This window comes from Eurosta solidaginis, chromosome 4, assembly GCF_040869045.1.
Source record: "Eurosta solidaginis isolate ZX-2024a chromosome 4, ASM4086904v1, whole genome shotgun sequence".
Classification (NCBI taxonomy): Eukaryota; Metazoa; Arthropoda; class Insecta; order Diptera; family Tephritidae; genus Eurosta; species Eurosta solidaginis.
In genome coordinates this window covers 140,192,771-140,213,927 of record NC_090322.1, presented here as the reverse complement: position 1 = coordinate 140,213,927, position 21,157 = coordinate 140,192,771, and the positions used below count along the sequence as shown (strand labels likewise).

Here is a 21,157-nt window from a genome sequence, read left to right as displayed (position 1 = left end):
GTCGGCCTAAAACGTATAGGATGACTAATTAATGCTCCCGTAAGCATACCACATTCTGGAAGAAGAGTGGGCGCTGTCTCCCCAGATATTTATCGCGAAAAAATATTATTATTATTTTCAGTTTACCATACCACACATACCCCGATTTCCGGTGATGAAACCACGCTACGACATCCAACTATGTGAAGTGAAAATGGCAATATCACGGCTAAAAATCGCAAGGTGCCAAATAATGTCGGGATACCCGTCGGGCTGTTCAAACATGGAGGCGAAGAGTTGGTATAAGATAAATAAGCAAAAAAAGTGGGTCTTGCAGTAAATGTGGACAAGACGAAGTACTTGCTGTCATCGTGGTATTTGTAGCCACGTCCCTTTTGACGGATATAAATTCGAAACTGCGAAGGCTTTCGTCTATTTGGGAAGCAGCATTAAAAGCGAAAACAATGTCGGCCTAGAAATAAAACGGAGAATAACTCTTGCCAATAAGTGCTTCTCTAAGCATTAAGCTTAGAAATCAAACAGAAAATAACTTTAGCGAACAAGTGCTACCTTCTCGCTCTACAAGTCACTCAGGTATGACGTCCTGATGTATGGCTCGGAATTATGGAAGGCATCGAGAGAAGATGAGATGGCTATTGGAGTATTAGAGAAAATTTCTCCGAAAGATTTATTGTCCTATCCGTTATGTCGATGGCGAGTATCGAAGGAGGTATAATGATGAGCTATATGAGCTTTTTGGCGGCCACCGTGGTGTGATGGTAGCGTGCTCCGCCTATCACACCGTATGCCCTGGGTTCAACTCCCGGGCAAAGCAACATCAAAATTTTAGAAATAAGATTTTTCAATCAGAAGAAAATTTTTCTAAGCGGGGTCGCCCCTCGGCAGTGTCTGGCAAGCGCTCCGATTGTATTTCTGCCATGAAAAGCTCTCAGTGAAAACTCATCTGCCTTGCAGATGCCGTTCGGAGTCGGCATAAAACATGTAGGTCCCGTCCGGCCAATTTGTAGGGAAAAATCAAGAGGAGCACGACGCAAATTGGAAGAGAAGCTCGGCCTTAGATCTCTTCGGAGGTTATCGCGCCTTACATTTATTTTATTTTTTTTTTATATGAGCTTTTCGCAGATATGAAAATAGTGCAGCGCATAAAAACAGAAAGCTTCGCTAGCTAGGTTATGTTATGCGGATGAACGAATACGCTCCGACAGTTTGTAAACAGAGTTAAGAGAAGACCTTCACTGAGTTGGACAGTTGGAGGAACCTTAGATGTCGCTTGGTGGACCCAATTGGCGACTGTTGTCGCAAAACAGGGTTAGCTGCCCTCAGTCACTCAACGTATTTAATTTTAATATAAAACTTCAAGAAGTGCTGTATGTTGAATATTGGCAGGATTTACAGATCGCATCCGGATAGGTACATGTTTTTTTTGCTTACATTTTTCTTCTTCTATTCTCATTCCGTAAGAAAAAAAGTACAAAAACTGTGAATAAAATGTGAACAAACATGTCTTAAGGAACGAACAATAAATTCGCGTCTTTCATCTAATCGCCACTTGTAAACAGTCAGCTTTTCATACGCATGCAACGAAAACTTCAACCAAAAGATATTAGGTAGTAATACTATTTACTTTTCGAATCGACCCAATAAACCTTTGAGATAAAAAATGTAAAGGTGTAGCAAAATACTCCGATTGGAATAAAGTCTGAACACTGCGTCAGCAATGAAACATGTTGTCAAAAGCGTGACGTCACGCCGAGAAAATTTATTTCCCATCTATGATTTTTTGCTCTCTCATTTTTTAATTCGGGATCTGTTTATTCGTTCATCGCTACCTACAACCATTCAATCATGCGTATCTATATATTTTCGCGTTGTATATGTGTCTAGAATGTTCTGCTGTCATTTGCAGGTATTTTCGACTCCCTCTAAATCATGCGCTGACAATATACGCCACTTATTTACATATTCCCCATTTCAATATTGCGCTATGTGTTAATACCTACAACCGCACGGCAGTACGAAACTTCTAATATGCGCCTGAGATTACTCAAACACAAAGTATATATATAATAGTTTGACAATGGCGGCACAGAAAATCTACTCATGTTCACATGAAACAATCCCAAACACCGGTGCTACAACACTGACGCTATTACTTAACGCACATATTTACAAAACAGTTTCAAGCACAAGACGCCGAGGACATCAATAAGCATACTTATGCAGGAAACAACTCAAAACACAATACGTAGCAGTTCTATTACGCCGTATACATCAACAAACATACCTACATATACATATACGCATTAAACAAAGCAAAATGCGCATCAGTGCTGCTACGCCGACGAAATCAACTAACATGCTTACATATTCATATACACATGAAACAACCCAAAGCACAATGCGCAGCAGTGCTACTACGCTCAGGACGTCCATAAAAAAATGTATATTCGCAGAAAGCAACTCCAAGCATGGTACGCAGCAGCGCTATCACGCAGACGACATCAACAAACATATTAACAAATATGCGCAGAAAACAACATCGATCACAAATCGCAGCAGTGCTATAAAGCGTCAATATCGATGTATGTACATACTTATATTCGTAGGAAAAAACTCAATATTTATTACGCCGAATCCATCAATAAACATACTTATGTTAGAATGAAACAACAAAATGCACAATACGCAGCAGTGCCACAGCGCCGACGACATCAACATATGTACATATTTATATTCGCTCGAAACTACTCAAAGTACAACACGCAGCAGTGCTTTTACGCCGATGATATTAATCTATTTATGTACATATATATATATACAGTGGACCCTCGGTTAATGAACGCCCCGCATAACGAACATTTCGCATAACGAATACATTTTTTTGGGAAAAAAGTTTCGCTTTACGAACGAAGTCTCGCATAACAACCTAAACAGGGGAAACCCCGAATTCACATTATTGGGCTGTCTGCGTTTAGCTTTTGCTTCATAGTTCAGAATTTTGTTTTATTTTAGTGCAGAATTGTTCGTAAAATTAACAAGACGTGTTGAAACATACAAATTTTTTATTTTTAATTTTGCTTTTATAAAAATTGCAAAATAACTAACATAAAATGCCCTCAAAAAAAAATTCGGAAAAGGAGAAAAATACAAGGACCAAAATAACTATTGAAATGAAACTCAAGATCATTCAAAAACATAAAGGAGGTTTGGGTGTGGCTGATTTAGGACGTGCGTTCAACTTGTCGAAATCAACGATTTCTACTATCCTCAAGAATCAGGACAAGCTTGAGGTGCTAAACGCTTCAAAGGGAGTATCAAGAGTTTCTTCGCAACGACCACAAATTCTCGATGATGTTGAAAGATTGCTTTTGATATGGATTAACGAAAAGCAAATGCAAGCTGACACAATTTCGTAGAATATAATTTGTGAGAAGGCTAAAACGATATTCACTACTCTGATTGAAAAGTCGCCAGGAACATCAACAGCAAGAAGGGAAGACTTCAAAGCAAGTAAGGGGTGGTTCGAGAATTTCAAAAAACGTACTGGTATTCATAGCGTTATAAGGCATGGTGAAGCAGCAAGCTCAGACGCTAAGGCTGCCGAGAGTTATGTAGGCGAATTCAAGAAGCTTGTGGATACTGAGGGTTACTTGCCCCAGCAGGTGTTTAATTGCGACGAAACGGGTCTTTTTTGGAAAAAGATGCCCAAGCGAACTTACATAACAGTAGAGGAGAAAGCAGTGCCCGGCCATAAGCCAATGAAAGACCGCCTTACTCTGCTTTTTTGTTCCAATGCAAGTGGCGACTTGAAAATAAAACCGCTACTTGTCTATCATTCAGAGAATCCACGTGCCTTCAAAAAGCATAATGTTGACAAGAGTAAGCTAAATGTCATGTGGAAGTCGAACAGTAAAGCTTGGGTGACACGTGTTCTTTTTACTGAGTGGATCAATAATGTTTTTGGCCCCTCTGTGCTGAAATATTTGATTGAGATGGATTTGCCTCTTCGTGTCCTGCTTATTATGGATAACGCTCCTTCACATCCACCAAGTTTACAAGATGAACTCATTGAAGAGTTTAAATTCATCAAAATTCACTTTTTGCCACCTAATACAACCCCATTGCTTCAGCCCATGGATCAGCAAGTGATTTCTAACTTCAAGAAGCTTTACACAAAAGAACTTTTCCAGCATTGCTTTGACGTGACTGAAAAAACAAATCTTACTCTAAAAGAGTTTTGGAAAGATCACTTCCACATTGTTGCCTGTCTCAAAATTATTGATAAGGCATGGAAAGGCGTTACTAAGAGAACACTCGAATCTTCCTGGAAAAATCTTTGGCCCGACCGCTTTGCCGAATGCACATTTGAAGGACTCGACGCAGTATCTACGGATCCAATAACCAACGAAATAATATTTTTGGCTGACCGTATTGGGCTAGAGGTGGATGGAAATGACATCGCTGAACTTGTGGCAGAGCACAGTGAAGATCTGACTACCGACGAGCTTATAGAATTGCAATGTGATTTACAACAAGATGTTAAGAAGCAAACTTTATCAGACGAGGAGATAACCGAAGAACAGCAACCGTCTAGTGCAATCAGAGAAATGCTCAAAGCATGGGAGTTTGTGGCATCATACGTTAAAAAGCATCACCCCAGTCAGACAGCGGCAGTACGTGCAACAGAATTATTCAACGATAATGCTGTGTCCCATTTTGAACAAATTTTGAAGGGACGTCAGAAACAAACGACTCTAGACAGTTTTTTGCTTAATGTAGATTAATAATGCTAGGTACTAGGTTTCTTTCAATAAAAATTCAAATTGAAACATATAAGACTGTATTTTTTTTCGACCTGGAACGCATTATTTTAGTTTACATTGATTCTTATAGGAATAATGGTTTTGCTTAACGAACGTTTTGCATAACGAGCAAGATGCTAGAACCAATTGTGTACGTTAACCGAGGGTCCACTGTATATATATTTTATTCACATGAAACAACTCAAGGCACAAGGAGCCGGAAATGTACAACGCCGGCGCTACACATCTGCTAACATTCGCATCAAGCAATTCACACAAGGGACGCTGTAATGCTAGAACGCAGCCAGTGCAAATCTTCATTAGAAATAACACAAGACGCAGCGATTCGACTTTACCATATACACGTATTTACTGTTCGCGCAACCCAATGCAATGCGCTGACACTGTCTCTTTTCGGTCTTGGTTCTGTATTGAGCGCACTGAGAGAAATTTCTATAATTAACTTGCTCTCCCCTATCTCTCTGGTACATGCAGGACAGAACCGTTATGTCTGACGATGAACGAAGGTACATACATTTTGACGAAATTATGCGACTAATTTAAATTTTAAATTGAAAAGAGGTAGTTCCTTTTTGCAGGAACTATATTTCCTTATGTTTGCTATCTACTTTCACCAATTCCATTTTTCGCCGTACGCCGTCGTCTTAGCAATGCAGAGGAACTGCGCACAAACCAAAACACACATAAACTTCAGCTCCATTGCGATAGCAAGAAAAGGAGATCCTAAATGTTCTTAATTATACCATCAAAATTTAACACGTTTTTTATTAGAACAATTAGGACTGTGATATAAACTGTAAGCTTTAATAATTTAGGTGTAAAGTTTTAATGTTAAAAATATATAATTATGTACAATATAGAAATGGTATCAAAAAGTTTCATAAATTTTGTTTTTTTTTTATAAAAGCGGTATTTATGTATAAATTTCCATGCATCGCGAAATGCCAAAATTTTGTGCCAACTGCTATTTTCAACTCAAGAAAAATGCAAAATTTTTCTTGAATGTTTTTTGATCTGCGTATAGCGCTTAATAATACCAAAAGGCAAGCTTTCGATTTCAAAGTATTTTCGAAAGTATGTATATATTCTGTTTTTAAATACTTTCAGGGCCGCGGAGAGGGATGATTTTAAGTTAGATAAACGTTTTTGACACAATTTTATAAGCGCTATCTGTCAAAAATGCTTCATCTAACTTAAAATCACATTTTATTTCGACTTCCGAACGACTTAGGTGGTCGCCATTTCCTTCAAATCATACTCCATACTACTCTAAAAAAAGCGGAGCAAAAGTAAAGCGTGATTGGCTCGTTTCGAGTGCAACAAAAAAAGCGCTTTTTTGTGTTCCATGCCGGCTTTTCTGCAAAATTTCCGAAAATACCCGATCAGTTTTGACAAAATCTTCAGGTTATTCTAAAGAAAAAGGTTGAGCGAGGTCACACGACAAAATTCCTGAACATGAAAATAGTCAAAATCATAAAACTTGCTATATAGAGTGGCGCCAATATGAAATGAGAATTCGAAATGCAAGTTCAGTGGATTTTCTCTTAGCGGAAACCCTTAACAATGAAGCAGCTCGCTGGAGTATTTCGGAACTGATCAGCAATTATGGCCCCCTATTGCATGAACATTTGGAAAAGGTGAGGGAATCTCAAACGAAAAAGGATCGTCTCCAGGCACATTATTTGTCTCATGGAATACAAAATTAGTTCATAGAAATCTGTGTAAGTCAAGTAATTAGAAAGATAGAAGGCGAAGAAAGTCCGTCAAGTATTACACAGTAATAGTGGATGCGACCCCTGATTCGGAGCATATTGAGCAGACTGTTTTTATATTGCGTTATGTTTTATTAGACAGGGACTCCGGAAAATGGAAAATCCAAGAACGCTTATTAGAGTTTGTCGATTGTAACGCAATAACAGGAGAAGCTATCGCTGAGCTGATTCGAAATACTCTAAAAAAGCACAATCAGCACATCAGAGATGGGAAAAAACTAATTGCCCCTTGCACAGCATGTCACAAATACGATGGTCTGCTCGTGTGGATAGTGTGAAACCTTTCCCAACTCACATTCCGCAAGAAAGCTATTGATTAAATCAAGCTTTTAAATCTGAGTTCAGAAACAGTAACGGGTTTGGAAGGTATTGAAGCATATATGGGGAAATTTGAGTGTATCCTCTTAGCCTCCATTTGGCTCAAAGTGTTGACGGTAATCAACCATCGAAAACTGGTACTGCAAGCTAGAAATGTCACACTGGACTTGGAAAAAGAAAATATACGTAGCCTGATTGATGAGTTGAAGAAGTTCAGGGATCAATGGTCGATTATACTTCAAGAATGTAAGATTCTGGCAGGGAGTATAGGAGTTGTGAATGCCCTATCCCCCACACCCCCCCCCCTCGCCCCCCCGTAGATCCGCGCCTGCAAAAATCTTTTTTTTTTTATAAATAATTTCAATTATTTGACAAAATGTTCGCAATAGCAGCGGCAAAAATCAGTGATAAACGAGTTTCTGCCGTCATGACGGCCGTAATATTTAATGCCCTTCCACTATATTACGTTACGGTGAACTTCACCGTCTTCTTATTTTCCACATATGTAATTGCTTTTACACTGTAATATTTTTTACAACATACTCTACCGCTATGTAACGGCCGTTATATAAGTTAACTTATTTCACATTTAAGTTTCCAAAAAAATATATTTTCGGCAGCTTAGCTCCTTTATTCATTCAACTTCAACTTAAGACTAACTTACAAAATTTGTTATTACTTAAATCTAACTTGCTCTGCTACTCAGCTCTGCCACTGCCTCTGCTGTTGCTTTACTCACTTGACGATTTCCATCACTTGTTGCAGATGGCCTTTTGCGGACGATGCGCTTCTCATCACATGTTGCATTCACATTTGCTTATTTTCAAGGAGTCATATTTCCGTACGTGACTTTACTTTATTTACTTTTCTGTGGAATGTGGTGTCTTCTTGTATTTTTAAGCCTTGAATAAATATCTTTTGAATGTGTGTCGTGCTAACAGCTCCCCCCCTGAGATTCAAACGTTCGCTTTTAAAGTGCTGCTTTTTTGGAATATTTGGTTAAGTTCGTCCATTGCGGCTTCTGTTAGTTCAATAGACCGTTTTTCGCCGGCCATTTTTTTGACAGCATTGATTTTGTGAGGAATACGATAATGATTATCAGAATTATTGAAAATAGGCTGATGCTAATGGTATGCTTTAATCGACTAGTTGATTTTGCGTAATCTATCTCTTTTGTATTGTTTAGGTTTAGCTGCTTTAGCATTTGCAGGGAGAGTATTTCTTCGCTTTTGGTTGATGCCGAAACTGGCTGTAGTATAGCAGGAAGGGGTTTGCTTGAAAGTATCTCCGCATTAGAAAAACTTTTTCCTTTAATTTTTATTGAAGCGTTATTAAAATGAATCAGAAATGTACCGTCAAGTGGTATAAGATCTTCGTTTAACTGTATGTTTCCTTTAAAGTCATTCAGGAATAGGATGTCCGGTGATATTTGTTCGACTTCCGGATATGCTGGCTGTTGGTCACAGTGCAGTTTGGCAGGCGGCTTTTTAAAAGATTGCTTATGCAGTATTCTTTGCTTAAATCTACTAACCTATTTTTTGGACATATTCGTAAGGAGTTATATGCTCTGCAATCTTTTTTAATTCCAAATGTATTATTTTGGCAACTGAAAATTGAGTTAAACTTTATTCTATTAATTTTTCCATTCTTTTTTACTGCTTTTATTTCTATTACTTTACAAATTTGGTCTTCTACCGTGGGTAGACTCATAATATAGATTATCAATTTTCCATTACTTGCTATTATTATTTCTAGAGCTTCGTCCAAATTAACGAAAGGAATATTATCTCTGTCGAAAATTGTTTTTGCAATATTTATTTCTTCATTTGACAATATGTATGAATTAATTATGTTGGCTTTTGCCCAATGTATTGCGTACATAATATTTACAATTTCTTCTTTCAAAATTTCCAATTTGTATTTTAATTTTAAAAATAATTCCATCTCTTCTTTTTTTCCTTTTTGAACCTCTTTTAATATGTGGTTTGTAATATTTGTAATTTCATTAATTTTTTCGATTGTAAGCTTATTGATAAGGACCTGGTTGTTGTTATTCTCAAGGGCATTGTTCACTTTATTTAAAACTATTTCGTGATCTTCATGATCCGGACTGCCGGCAATCCATTTCCAGGCGCTACCCAAGAAATTCAGTGATCTCTTAAATTTTTTTTGTGTTTTTAAGTTACTTATGTGTATTTTTATTTGAGATATTAGGTGGGATAGAAAGGGGTAATTTGGGTTTTTGGCTAGGATTTCCGCTTTTGACTCTATATAATCGAGGATTTCGGCATATTATTCAATGTCAATTTCATGTATTATCGTGAACGTTCCGGTCTGTAGCTTTGCCAGTCCTTTTTCTATAGTGATTAGTTGTGAGTTTGAGTAATCTAGTATTTGGACCTCGGCGAGGCATAATTTTATCAGAAGTAGTCTGTAATGAAATGTTTTTGGTCGTTAGTTTCGTATCCTGCTTTTATGTATTATTTGTCCTTTCTCTGTTATGACTGTGCTATTCCTATTTTCCCTAACTAATTCCTTACTATATAACTTACTTAACTTAGTTCCTAATCTTCTATTTTTTTTTACATAAATTACCTGTCCTGGCAATCTGTTTTTTCCTGTTGTGATATTCGATGTCTTTACTTTGCCTTTGCGCCAGCTTATGTAGGTTTTCACGTCTTGTCTTTTCTATGTCATCGGGTGTAAATGTAACGTTTCTCCCGAAAAACAGGTCGACTGAACTTTTTCGTGTCACCGAATGGATTGAGTGGTTATATTCTGACACTGCCCTTTCCAACAATTCCTCGAAATTTCTATGACCACCATTTTCCCTAATGCAACGCATTATTTCGCTTAAAGTGGAGTGGAATCTTTCGACCTGGCCGTTGGCCTGGCTCTTATACGGTGGAGTAGTGTAAACTTCTATTCCGAGCTCGCCTTTCAACATGAATTGGATTGACGTGGAATTCAGTGACGGTTCATTGTCAATTACTATTATTTTAGGGACTCCGAAAAAAAATAATATTTCTCATAACGTCCACTATAGCCCTGCCGTTCAACATTTTTGTTACTGCGAATTTAGTGAACTTATCTAGAGCAGTCGTGACCTTTTTTCCTTCGGTAAGGAATATATCTATGTAAATGGTGTGTCCTGGGGAGGTTGGTAATGGGGTTACGGCTAATTGGGGTTGGTTAGGGTGCCTTTCGCACGCTTAATTTTGTTCGTCATTCCAGGGAAATAGCTTTCCTCGAGAATTTGTGTTTTGTTTTCCGTCGCGTTTCTATGGGCTCGTAAGTGTTCCTTTAGGATAACTTCTTCTTGTTCGTGTTCGTTCACGATATCTCGAACCAACTTTTGCATGTGCCTACAGTTAATGCTGCTGAAATGATGTGGGTAAATACTCTGGATCATTCCCATTGTTCTTACGTCCGTATGAATTCCGTTAACTACTGATGGGTTCAAGTATCTTTTGAAGTATCCTATAATATTATATGGCGGTGAATAGTTGGAAAAACAATTTTGAATTGGTAGGAGGCTGTGTCCGCCTGTTTGAAAAAGATTTGGTTTTAAAGACATTTATAGGCACCTCTGCACAGGGTATCAAGTTATGATTCGAGCTTTCATCGCTATGAATGGTCGGTGTAAGTGTATTGATTTGGTTTGGTATCCTAGAGAGTGCGTCGGCCACTACGTTCGATTTTCCTGGTCTGTAAGCTGTTTCGTGGTTATACTCTTCTAATATTGCGCTCCAACGTTTCATTTTGCTATTTGCGTTTTTATGACTAAGGGCGTACGTTAGAGGTTGGTGATCAGTGATTATTTTAACTTTATTTGAACCGTAAAGGTAACTCCTGAGAGTACTTAATGCCCAAATTATGGTCAACATTTCTTTTTCGTTGGTTGCATAATTTTCTTCGGTCTTGTTAAGTGTCCTAGAGATATATGTTATCGGCCGATTGTCTTGTGAGAGGACTGCCCCGATGGCAAAATCGGATGCGCCTGTTGTGAGCTCAAAACCCTCTGAAAATTTGGGTGAGCCAGTGTAATATCTTTTGATACCAAAGCGGTTTTTATCCTGTTGAATGCTTCGATGGCATCTTCCTTGAGTTCTATATCCATTTTCTTAGATTGTCTTTTTGAGACATAGCCGGCTTCTCCTCGAAGGAGTGCGGTCAAGGGCTTAGCTATCCTTGAATAGTCTTTTATGGACCTTCTGTAGTATCCTGACATTCCCAAGAAAGACCTTAATTCCTTTAAATTGCGGGGAATTGGGAATCGTGATACGGCCTCTACTTTTTTAGGGTTGGTTTTTATTCCTTCAGACCCAACAACGTATCCTAGGAATTCGACTTCTCCTTTTGCGAATTCGCATTTATCCAATTGTATTTTCATATTAGCCTTCTCTAGAGTTTTAAACACTACTTCTACATTATTCAAATGCTCTTCTTCGTCCTTTCCGAATATTATCACATCGTCAATGTAAACGTAACATCTTTTGCCAATGTGTTCTCGAAGGATATCGTCCAGAGCTCTTTGAAATGTCGACGGAGCGTTCTTAAGTCCAAATGGTAGTCGTAGAAATTCGTATTTCCCGTTATTCACGGAAAATTCTATTTTCTCTATGTCGCACTCTCGAAGTGGTATCTGGTGGAATCCACTTTTAAGGTCAATGACAGTAAATAGTTTGTTGTTTCCCAGGTTCGCTAAGACCTCGTTTATCTCCGGTATGGGGTACTTATCGGGAATAGTGACCGAATTAAGTTTTCGATAATCGATCACCATTCGGTACTTCTTCTTACCGGAGGCATCCGTCTTCTTGTCAACAATCCAGACGGGCGAGTTGTAAGCTGATTTTGATTTTCTAATGATACCATTATCAAGAAGTTCTTCTACCTGTCGTTCGATTTCTTCCTTTAGGGCCATGGGATAAGGGTAAGGTCTGGAATACACCGGTTTGTCGGTAGTAGTCCTAATTTCGCCCTTAACTAGAGTGGTGAATGTTAATTTTTCATCGGGGTCGGAAAACAAATTTGGGCACCTCATGATAATATTGTTTATGTTTCGTTGTTGTTCTACAGAGAGATGTGGTATTTCCAATTTAACATTATTAACCTGCTGGGATATTCGCTGTTGTAGTGGGATAACGATCCCCGGAAATATAGTCATTGTGCTTCCCTCAGTGTCTATGACAGCTTTTAGTTTTCTCAAGGTGTCGTTGCCTATAATACCATGAAAGGAATTCAGGGGTGGCAGAATAAAGAATTTGATTTTTTCTACGTTTGGTCCGAAGATATCTATAAATGCATGATGGGTAATCTCTATAGTACCCGCGACTGATTCCACCTTAAATGGTTTATTGGGTATTGGGTTTCTTATTCTAGTGGATGGAATATAGTTTTTATTGGATCCCGTATCGATCAGGAAATCCAATGAGTCCCCGCGCCTTGATGTAAATTTGTAGTAAGGGAGCGAGGACGGAGTTAGTCTAAAAAATTAATCAAGTCGGGATTGGCGTGATTTTGTTCGCTGGTAGTCAAGTTAATTTGTCCTTCGGGAGCTCCGTCCGGTTGTTGCGTTGCCCCGTAATAGTCTTCATAAGAATTGTTACAATAAATCTGATTTGGATCCGGAGTCGTGAGGTAAGTATTTCCGTCAGATGCCCCAGCGTTCTCGTGGAAGTTGCGTTGCATTTTGTTAGGAGGGCGCGTATGTTGCGATGAGATTGGACGCTTCGGCGGTTGAGTATTTTGATTAGGACTGGGTCTATTTTGATAATTAACTTGTCTAGAATGTAGAGAGGGGTCCACGTCCATTGGGACTGGTGGCTTTTGGGGTAGATTGTAACGGTTATTGAATCCCGGATTATATTGTTGTTGAGGGCGTGTGCCGAAGCCAGTGTTAGGTTGGAAATTAAAATTTGGTCGATTATAATAATTCGTTGGACCGTTCTGATAGGGTTGGATTCGGGGTGTCGTGTTGAATGGTCGGTTGTTGTAATTGTTCATATGTCTTGGAGGATAATTATACCTCTGCGGGGATGCCGCATAGGTAAGTTCGGGATAGAAGGGTCGGTGATTTGTTGCAGTCTGTCGTGGAGGTCGCAGTGGTGGTAGATTTAACGATTTATGCACGTTATGTGCGTGGTTCATCCGGAAAGCCATGTTGTCTAGATTTTGGCATAGATGAAGGGCTTGAGGCAAGGTTGCGGGCTCTCGAATACTAAGAAGTCGAGGTAAATCGCCGTTAAGTCCCCTAATAAATGTATCGAGAGCTTTATCCCGATACGAGTTTGTCATCGTTCTTATGGACTCGTCGCCAAGATCCAGGTATGATATCTTATCTAGAATAAGTGAAAGGTGTTAATACACCTTTTGATAAAAGGTCGGAATATCATCGCTACGCTGGGCCAACGTAGTCATTTGGTATTCGAGGGTACCGATATCTCTCTTATCCGAATAATGCATCATGAGGCATTTACGAATTTGGACCCAGTCGAGTGGAGTACTGTAAGACTCCAGAGCGGTGTCGGCATCGCCAACAATTTTGTGTCGTATGCTATGAAGGATTGAAAAGTATTTAGGCGTGTCCTTCAATGCTTCATATGCTTTTAAAATTCTATCTACGCTCTTTCGCCAGGAGCTGAATTCTCCCGGTTTACCCGAAAATTCCCGTAGACATTTAACCATGTCGGGAATCCTGTCCAAGTCATTCATATTGACTGTGCTCAGGGCTACGTTACAATCGTGACCACTAAAATCAGTAACGTTAGGTTGGCTAATTCGGTCGAGCACCTCGCGCACAATTGTTTCAATGAAGGCAGGGTTAGAGGCGACAGGATGTGTAGGATTTTCAGGATAAGTCCCTCCGTAATCTACCCGGAGCTGGTTTAGTTGTTCCACTAACTGCTCTGCTGTACCTGGCATTTTAACTATGTGTTTTATTACCTTTTTTCTTCGATATTATTCAAAAAGAAGGAAAGTTCCCTCGCATAAATTATTGACTCTTTTAATTAATTAATCCCTTATCTCTTTTAATTAATTAATTCACTGATTTAATACGTTTTTGCACATTTAGTATATGTTATCAACTTCGTAAGGTATTTACCTATTACGCCAATACGCTTGTTTCAATGATATTATAAAAGCCTTCTCAAAATCTTTCAATCATTTTTCGACAATACAATTTTTAAGTTTTCTTTTTAACCAACATATTCAAATACTCAATAAATTCTCAAAGTTTATTCACTTATTTTTCCTTCTCGTAATTTATAATTAAAATTTTCGTTTAAATGCTTTCCAAGTTTCAACGACTTTTTCTCTAATAATTTTCACTTTCTTTTTTCCTTTTACAAATTTCACAGTAAGTTTATTTTTCTTTTACTCTTTATTATTTTTTTTGTTTAGTTTTCCCTAAATTTTTAATATTCACAAGATTATAATGTTTCACTTTGTTAAGGATATCTTAAAAACTAGTCTTACATAAGAGTCCAGCGCTGCATGTGGGGTTTTCGCCGCTTCGGTGTTCATCCTTTTCCCTCCTGGTACTTGGGTACCTCGGTCGTACTGCCTATTCCACTTCCCGGTGCCGCTGTAGAAGCGTGGCCTTACTTGTTATTTTTCAGGCACTTTTAACGTTTTGTTATATACGTCACTCGCGTGGCCTTACTTTTTGGTTTACAGGCACTACTACTTTCCGACACTCGCGCTGGTCCCTGCTCGGATGCCAGTTAACTTATTTCACATTTAAGTTTCCAAAAAAAAATATATTTTCGGGAGCTTAGCTCCTTTATTCATTCAACTTCAACTTAAGACTAACTTACAAAATTTGTTATTACTTAAATCTAACTTGCTCTGCTACTCAGCTCTGCCACTGCCTCTCCTGTTGCTTTACTCACTTGATGATTTCCATCACTTGTTGCAGATGGCCTTTTGCTGACGATGCGCTTGTCATCAATTGTTGCATTCACATTTGCTTATTTCAGAGTACTCGCTTAACGATTTCCATCACTTGTTGCAGATGGCCTTTTGCGGACGATGCGCTTCTCATCAATTATTGCATTCACATTTGCTTATTTTCAAGGAGTCATATTTCCGTACGTGACTTTACTTTATTTACTTTTCTGTGGAATGTGGTGTCTTCTTGTATTTGTAAGCTTTGAATAAATATCTTTTGAATGTGTGTCGTGCTAACATATATATTACACACACACTCTAGGGGTATGCGGGTCCACTTTTTGGCCTATATCTCGAGACCCTAGTCACCAATAGGTATGAAAATTACCCTGTGCTAAAGCACTCATCAACAGCTTTAATTTGATACCCATAATGTAAAAACATATCCTAGTGTTACCTTGATCAACGTTTTCGCCTATATCTCGAGACCTTAGTCACCCACGGGTACGAAAAATACCCCGTATCAAAGTACTCATAAACAACTTTCATTTGATACCCATATTGTACAAACATATCCCAGGATTACCCAGGTCCACGTTTTGATCTCAAGACCCTAGCCAGAATGGGATAAAAAGTATCCTGTCTGCAAAAACAAAAAAATCAACAATTTACAAAAGAAAACCTCAATTTTTTTAATACTTCATTTATTATTTGCCTTTGTTCTTTCATTTTAAACTATTAGTTGTGTATTTGTTTTTTCGTTTAATGAAAATTAAAAAAAACCTACAAGAATGACAATAAGAAGGACTCAGCTGTCGGGATCTTAAGCAAGACCCACAGGCAAGAAAGTCTTATAAAAGGCAATTTTGTTCTGATATGCGGTAAATCATTAATTATGTAAAAATTCTCATTTTTGTAAGAATTTAAAACCTATACGAAACTTAAAAACTAGAGCCGTTAGAAAGAAACAAATAATTTTTTCGTAATCAGCACCCTTAAATTGTCTTAAAACGACTAGAAAAAGTCTGGACAATTTTTCACTGTTGACCAGTGTTATCAGCGCTACACCCGATGTTGAGCTTATCAAGTAATAAATGTACTTATACGTTTAAAAAAAAAAACAAGTTCGATCTTAAAGACAACAAATTAATATGATAATTATCTATTAACAAACCAGTTAAACCAAACATAACATTAATTTAAAATAAAATAGAATAAAGTGAAATAAAGCAAAAAATAAAAATAAAAAGTAGAAGAAAACAATACAATAAATTATAATTAAATTAAATTAAATAATATAAAAAAATAAATTTCAATTTAATAAAATAAACTCAAGTCTAACAAAAATAAAATAATATAAAATAAATCAAAGTAAAATACACTAAAACAAAGCAAAATCATAATAAAATAAAATAAGATAAGAGAAAACAAGGCAAAAAAAATAATATTAAATTAAATTAAATAAAGGAAAGGAAAAATATAAAAAAAGAAAGGAAGGGAAATAAAGGAAAAAAAAGAAAAAGAAAAGAAAAGATAGGAAAGGAAAGGAAAGGATGCGAAAGAAAAGGAAGGGAAGGGAACAATTTTTTCTGTTTGCCTAGATTGGTGCCCAAAAGTATGCAACTTTTAACAAATGCATTTACGAATATCGATAAAAAAATAAATTAATATTATTCTAAAGGTATTATCAAAATGAGCAAAAAATGTGGATAGCTAAAGTTATAATTAAATGTAACTAAAAAAAATTAATCAGCCTCAAGAAAAAAGTCAACGCCATTTATAGTACATGTATGTAAGTGTATGTGTTGCAACAAAATAAAACCAAACAAAGGAATATTTTATTCAACATTAAATGTCTCAAGTGCAAGTGTTGCAATGTCTGCTCGCATACGAGGTGATAGACTAACAAATCCGCAATACAAGACAAAACTTTAAAAATGGCTTTACAGCCACAGTGGTGTTCTTTTTTGACTTATGTAGTTCAAAATATCAACAACACCAACTCAGCTTAACCTTAATTAAGTTAGCATTTGAACCTCAATTGACGGCCTGTCGTTAAAATTGCTTAACAATGGCGGCCGTTGCCGGCTTTTATGGGCTTGGCGAGGATCGTCAACATCGTAAGAAGCAACAGCAACAACAACACCATCAGCAGGAACAACGTGAGCAAAAGGAAGAACAAAAGAAAATCGCTGAACGAAAATTGTTACGCGAACAACTGCTGTCACGTGCCTCATTCGAAGGGTAATGTAGAAAATTTATTTATTCTATTCACATACTATTAATATTCATCTCCTATGACTTGTAACTTATGCAAATACTTATAATCTACTAGAAGACCCGGCAGACGTTGTCCTGCCCTAAATTTGGCCTATCTGCATACATTTTAATAAGCTTTTTCCGTCTGACTCTGCCCTCCCCCCCCCTCTTCACTTTTTACTAATCCTTTTATTCACTCCTCCCTCCGTCTTTTTCGCTTCATCTACCTCCATCTTCGTCTCATTCTATCTCTTTCTCAATCTCCTTCTCTCTTTTCTCTTCTCTCAATTCCTTCTCATTCTTCTGCATCCCTTATTGCCTGTCCCAGAGGGTGGTATGTATTTTATTCCAGTCCCAGTCCCACTCCGAGTCTCAGTCCCAGTCCGTCTCTGGATAATTATTACTCTGTACTAAAGCACTCATCAACCGCGTGAGGTTTACGCAACTTATGTGAAAGTTTGAACAAAATCGACCGACGCATCTCTTCAAAAACCCGCGACCAACTAACACACATTTTAGCCTTTCTTTTTATATATATAGATTTTTATTTTTCACACTTCACTATCATATTAAAACGAAATGCAGATTTTCGGTGCTTTCGAAATTGGGCTTGAAAATTGCACATGGAACAACTAAAGACTCTCCTGAATTAAAAAAAAATGTCATAGTACCTCTAAAAAGCGGGCCCCTCATTTTTGCTTGCACTTACCTAACAGCTACTTAATCAACTTCGTTTCGATTGTTGATTCTTAATTGAAGGTGTCTATAGTCAGACCAACAAAAAAAAGTTCGTCATACGTAAGCTATAACTCTGTTAAACTAACATATTTTAATGAATTTTTGGGGATTCCTGATAATTGTGCACCTTCTGCTAACGCTCGAATCGCTGAACTGTCGCATAAATAACTCCAATATTTAGCACTGCAAAATGGGCTTTTTTACACTACTTTGGGAGTAGTACGTCACAATTATGCTTCACACCTAATAGCGTGTTCAAATGAAACTGATTATTGAGTCCTCAGCTTGTGCTGCTTTTATACTCTCCGTTGCCTCGCTCGCATAAGGTCTACACGTTTCACCGTCTAGAATAGTTGTATCTCCTGCTTGGTTAGTTAGCTATAGGCGTGTGCATGTGTGAGTAACAACTTGTTGTCTTAGCTGATGACTACATATGTGTATGTGAGATAATTTCTTTGCTTTAGGCTACTGCTTATGTGTGTGAAATATTCTTTTGTTGTTGTGATTATTTACTAACAACATATTGATGTCAACATTCACCACTATATTTAACTGTCAACCTACTTAGCTGTTTTATTGCGGAACCATGGAATAAAAACTCCATGTACTATGTTTTTGTAAATCGATACACTAATGGACAAAAAAAAAATTCCAAACTTTTTGTCAATTTTCAACATCAACTAACATCAAGTGAAATGATCGCACAGGAAATCCAGTTTTGAAGCCTCTGCGGGTTTTGAGTAATCTTAGAAAAACCTGCAACCAAACAATTTTTTGTTGCGGTCTATGGGCGTGTGCAACATTTGTTTTTACTTAACCACTATAGGGATCGGATACTTTGCTCTTTGTCTAATCTATCGAAGTCAAAACTTACGTCGCGTTTATTGAGACTAATTACATCAATATCATCAGCATATGGAAGTAGTTATACGCTCTTATAATGGTCTCTGCAATAGCGGTCTAGTTCTTAGGTTATCTTCTCCAAATTGCGTATGTAGCTCGCTTTGTTTCGACGTCCCTTATTCCATTTATAAAGCTCTGAATCTTTACCCTTTCAGTGTGTTCCACGGGTGCGTCAGCATTTGCAAGATGTGCCAGCCTTTCAACATCCGACGCAAACTCTTGCAATGTTGCACCAGGCCTCTGGAAGCGATTCAGTAAATCCATTTGGTATATCTGTCTCCTATGCTCAGTTCCGTATCGTCTCTCTAGAGCGCCAATCAATGCTTCATAGCAGTTCTGTTCGCCCTCTGGAATGGTTTGTAAAATCTCAGCTGCAGACCCTTTCAATGCCATGAACAGTGCAGCAACTTTATCTTCAGCATTTCAGTTGTTCACTGTTGCGGTCTTCTCAAACTGTAGCTTAAAGACCTGGAAAGGAACAGAACCGTCAAAGGGATTACTCGTTCAAACTGCTGGGCGATTTAGTTGCAACTGCTCGATACGCCCTCTCAAAGCATTCACCTCGGCCTCGATTTTTTCCTCAAACTGTAAAATTTGTATATCTTGCGCCTCCAACTTGGAGGAAATACGTCCTTCTTGCTCTTCCAGTTGAGCAGAGATCTGCGATGATATCTGTGCTGAAATTTGTGCCGACATTTCGAATATTCGTGCCTCTTGTGCTTCAACATTCGCTGTTATACGGTTCTCCTGCGATTCCAGCTGAGATGACATTTGCGACGACATTTCAGATATTCGTGCCTCTTGTGCTTCAATCTTCGCTGTTATACGGTTCTCCTGCGATTACAGCTGAGTTTCCATCTTGGATGTAATCTGTGTCGACATTTCTGACATTTGCGACGACATTGATGTTACTGGCGATGTTTGTGCAGATATTGTAGCCAAAATCATGTTCAAGTCTGTGCTCGTAACTGTCTGCGAAGTTTCGTTTTTCTCCTCAATTTTTGTTGTTGTCTCGTCCCCATCAGGATAAAAGACATAATCGTCCACATCAATTCCCTGCGACTCCATTACCTCTCGTAGCCGTGCTTGAAGTTCGACCTTTTTGCCGATTGTATTCAATCCACGGTTCTCCAACTCATTTTTCAGTTGCTGGATCCTCAATTCACTCAACTTTGCCATGTCCAAGTTGTATTCCCAATCTTCGGAATTTATTCAGCAATTCCTCTTCTGACACCAATTGTAACGAATTTACTGCAATTCCGCTTATTTCAAATCTTCTACTAAGGTTCGAATCACTAAACTGTTGAATAAATAACTCCACTTTTCAATAATACAAAATGGCCTTTTTTAAAGTACAATAAAACTACTATTGCCCGATAGATAGCGTACTTAATTCAAACTGATTCTAGCGCCTCTACTGTTGCCGCCTTTTATACTCTTTGATTTCCTCGTTGCGTCTTCTCGGCGCTTCCAGAATTTAGTTAGTTACTGCTATAAAATTATAACTACAGATGCACGTGTATAGCTTCTCATGTGCGCGTGTATTTGTGAGAGGCACTTCCACAATTATAATTGCAATTTGGGAGCATCTCAGATTAGATATCTGCATGTGTTTGTACGTTACTTCTCCGCTGCGTGTACGTACATATGTGTAGACATAACGAGTGAATGATTGATGTGCATCAAGTCACTGCTTAGCATCGGCTTAGAGATGATAGTATCCCTTAGAGCTGCTAATATTCGTTACAATACGTAAAAAATGATTCATAAACCAAACTCGCTTCTGAGTTTGATAATAAAATGCTGAAAGTGTTCTTCAAAGGTTGCTACTCAACTCTTTTTGGCACCCGCACTCTTTGACAAAGTTTCACTATTCAGTAGTACCCAAATGTAACATCATAAAAAAGTGTTAAATAAATTCACGCTTGCAATTTTATATTTAATTTAGATTTATTTACCTTCAATCCCTCTATTGATTTTAAATGTATTCACATATATTTTCGACAAGTAAAAGCAAACAGCATTTGCAAATAGTTGCTGCGAATTTGAATTGTGTAATCGCTAAAAGTATGCAATGTCACATAAACGCACTCAACGTAATTATGACATTGACACCTCGAATTTAAGAAAGCCAACTAAGAACGAGACTGTTTACGGCCGCATTGAAGGCCTTATACATTTCAGGAATGAAGCAATAGTATAAATTGTGTTCGGCTCTTAACATTGCACAATCCGCTTTTTTCATACAACAACATTCAAAAGATTAACAAATATGTCGAATTTGATTAATAATTAACACTCTTATTCTGGCTCTCGTTATCATTCATAGCTTATTTCAGATTAGGTCAGGGTAAATAAAAGGATTGTGTCCATAGCACTAGCAAAAGTTTGTTCGATTACCAAACTGAAAAGATGTGTCTAAAAATTGAGTTTATGTTATCAAATAGTTCC

At 37.8% G+C, this 21,157-nt stretch overlaps 1 protein-coding gene across 8 annotated transcripts in view; it reads left to right on the top strand.

The window, feature by feature from the left end:
* Nucleotides 1-21,157, top strand: part of LOC137250396 (potassium voltage-gated channel protein Shaker) — a 685,128-nt gene that overhangs the window by 327,584 nt on the left and 336,387 nt on the right. For 2 of the 8 annotated variants that reach the window (XM_067783111.1, XM_067783110.1), the window contains exon 1: nucleotides 14,859-17,050. The exons of 5 other annotated variants lie outside the window; for them this stretch is intronic. In XM_067783111.1, coding sequence (XP_067639212.1) covers nucleotides 16,878-17,050 — 173 coding nt within the window. In that variant the 5' untranslated portion in view covers nucleotides 14,859-16,877. Of the gene's footprint in view, nucleotides 1-14,858; nucleotides 17,051-21,157 lie in introns of those variants that run through there. One more of the 8 variants, XM_067783118.1, reaches the window with a different exon arrangement.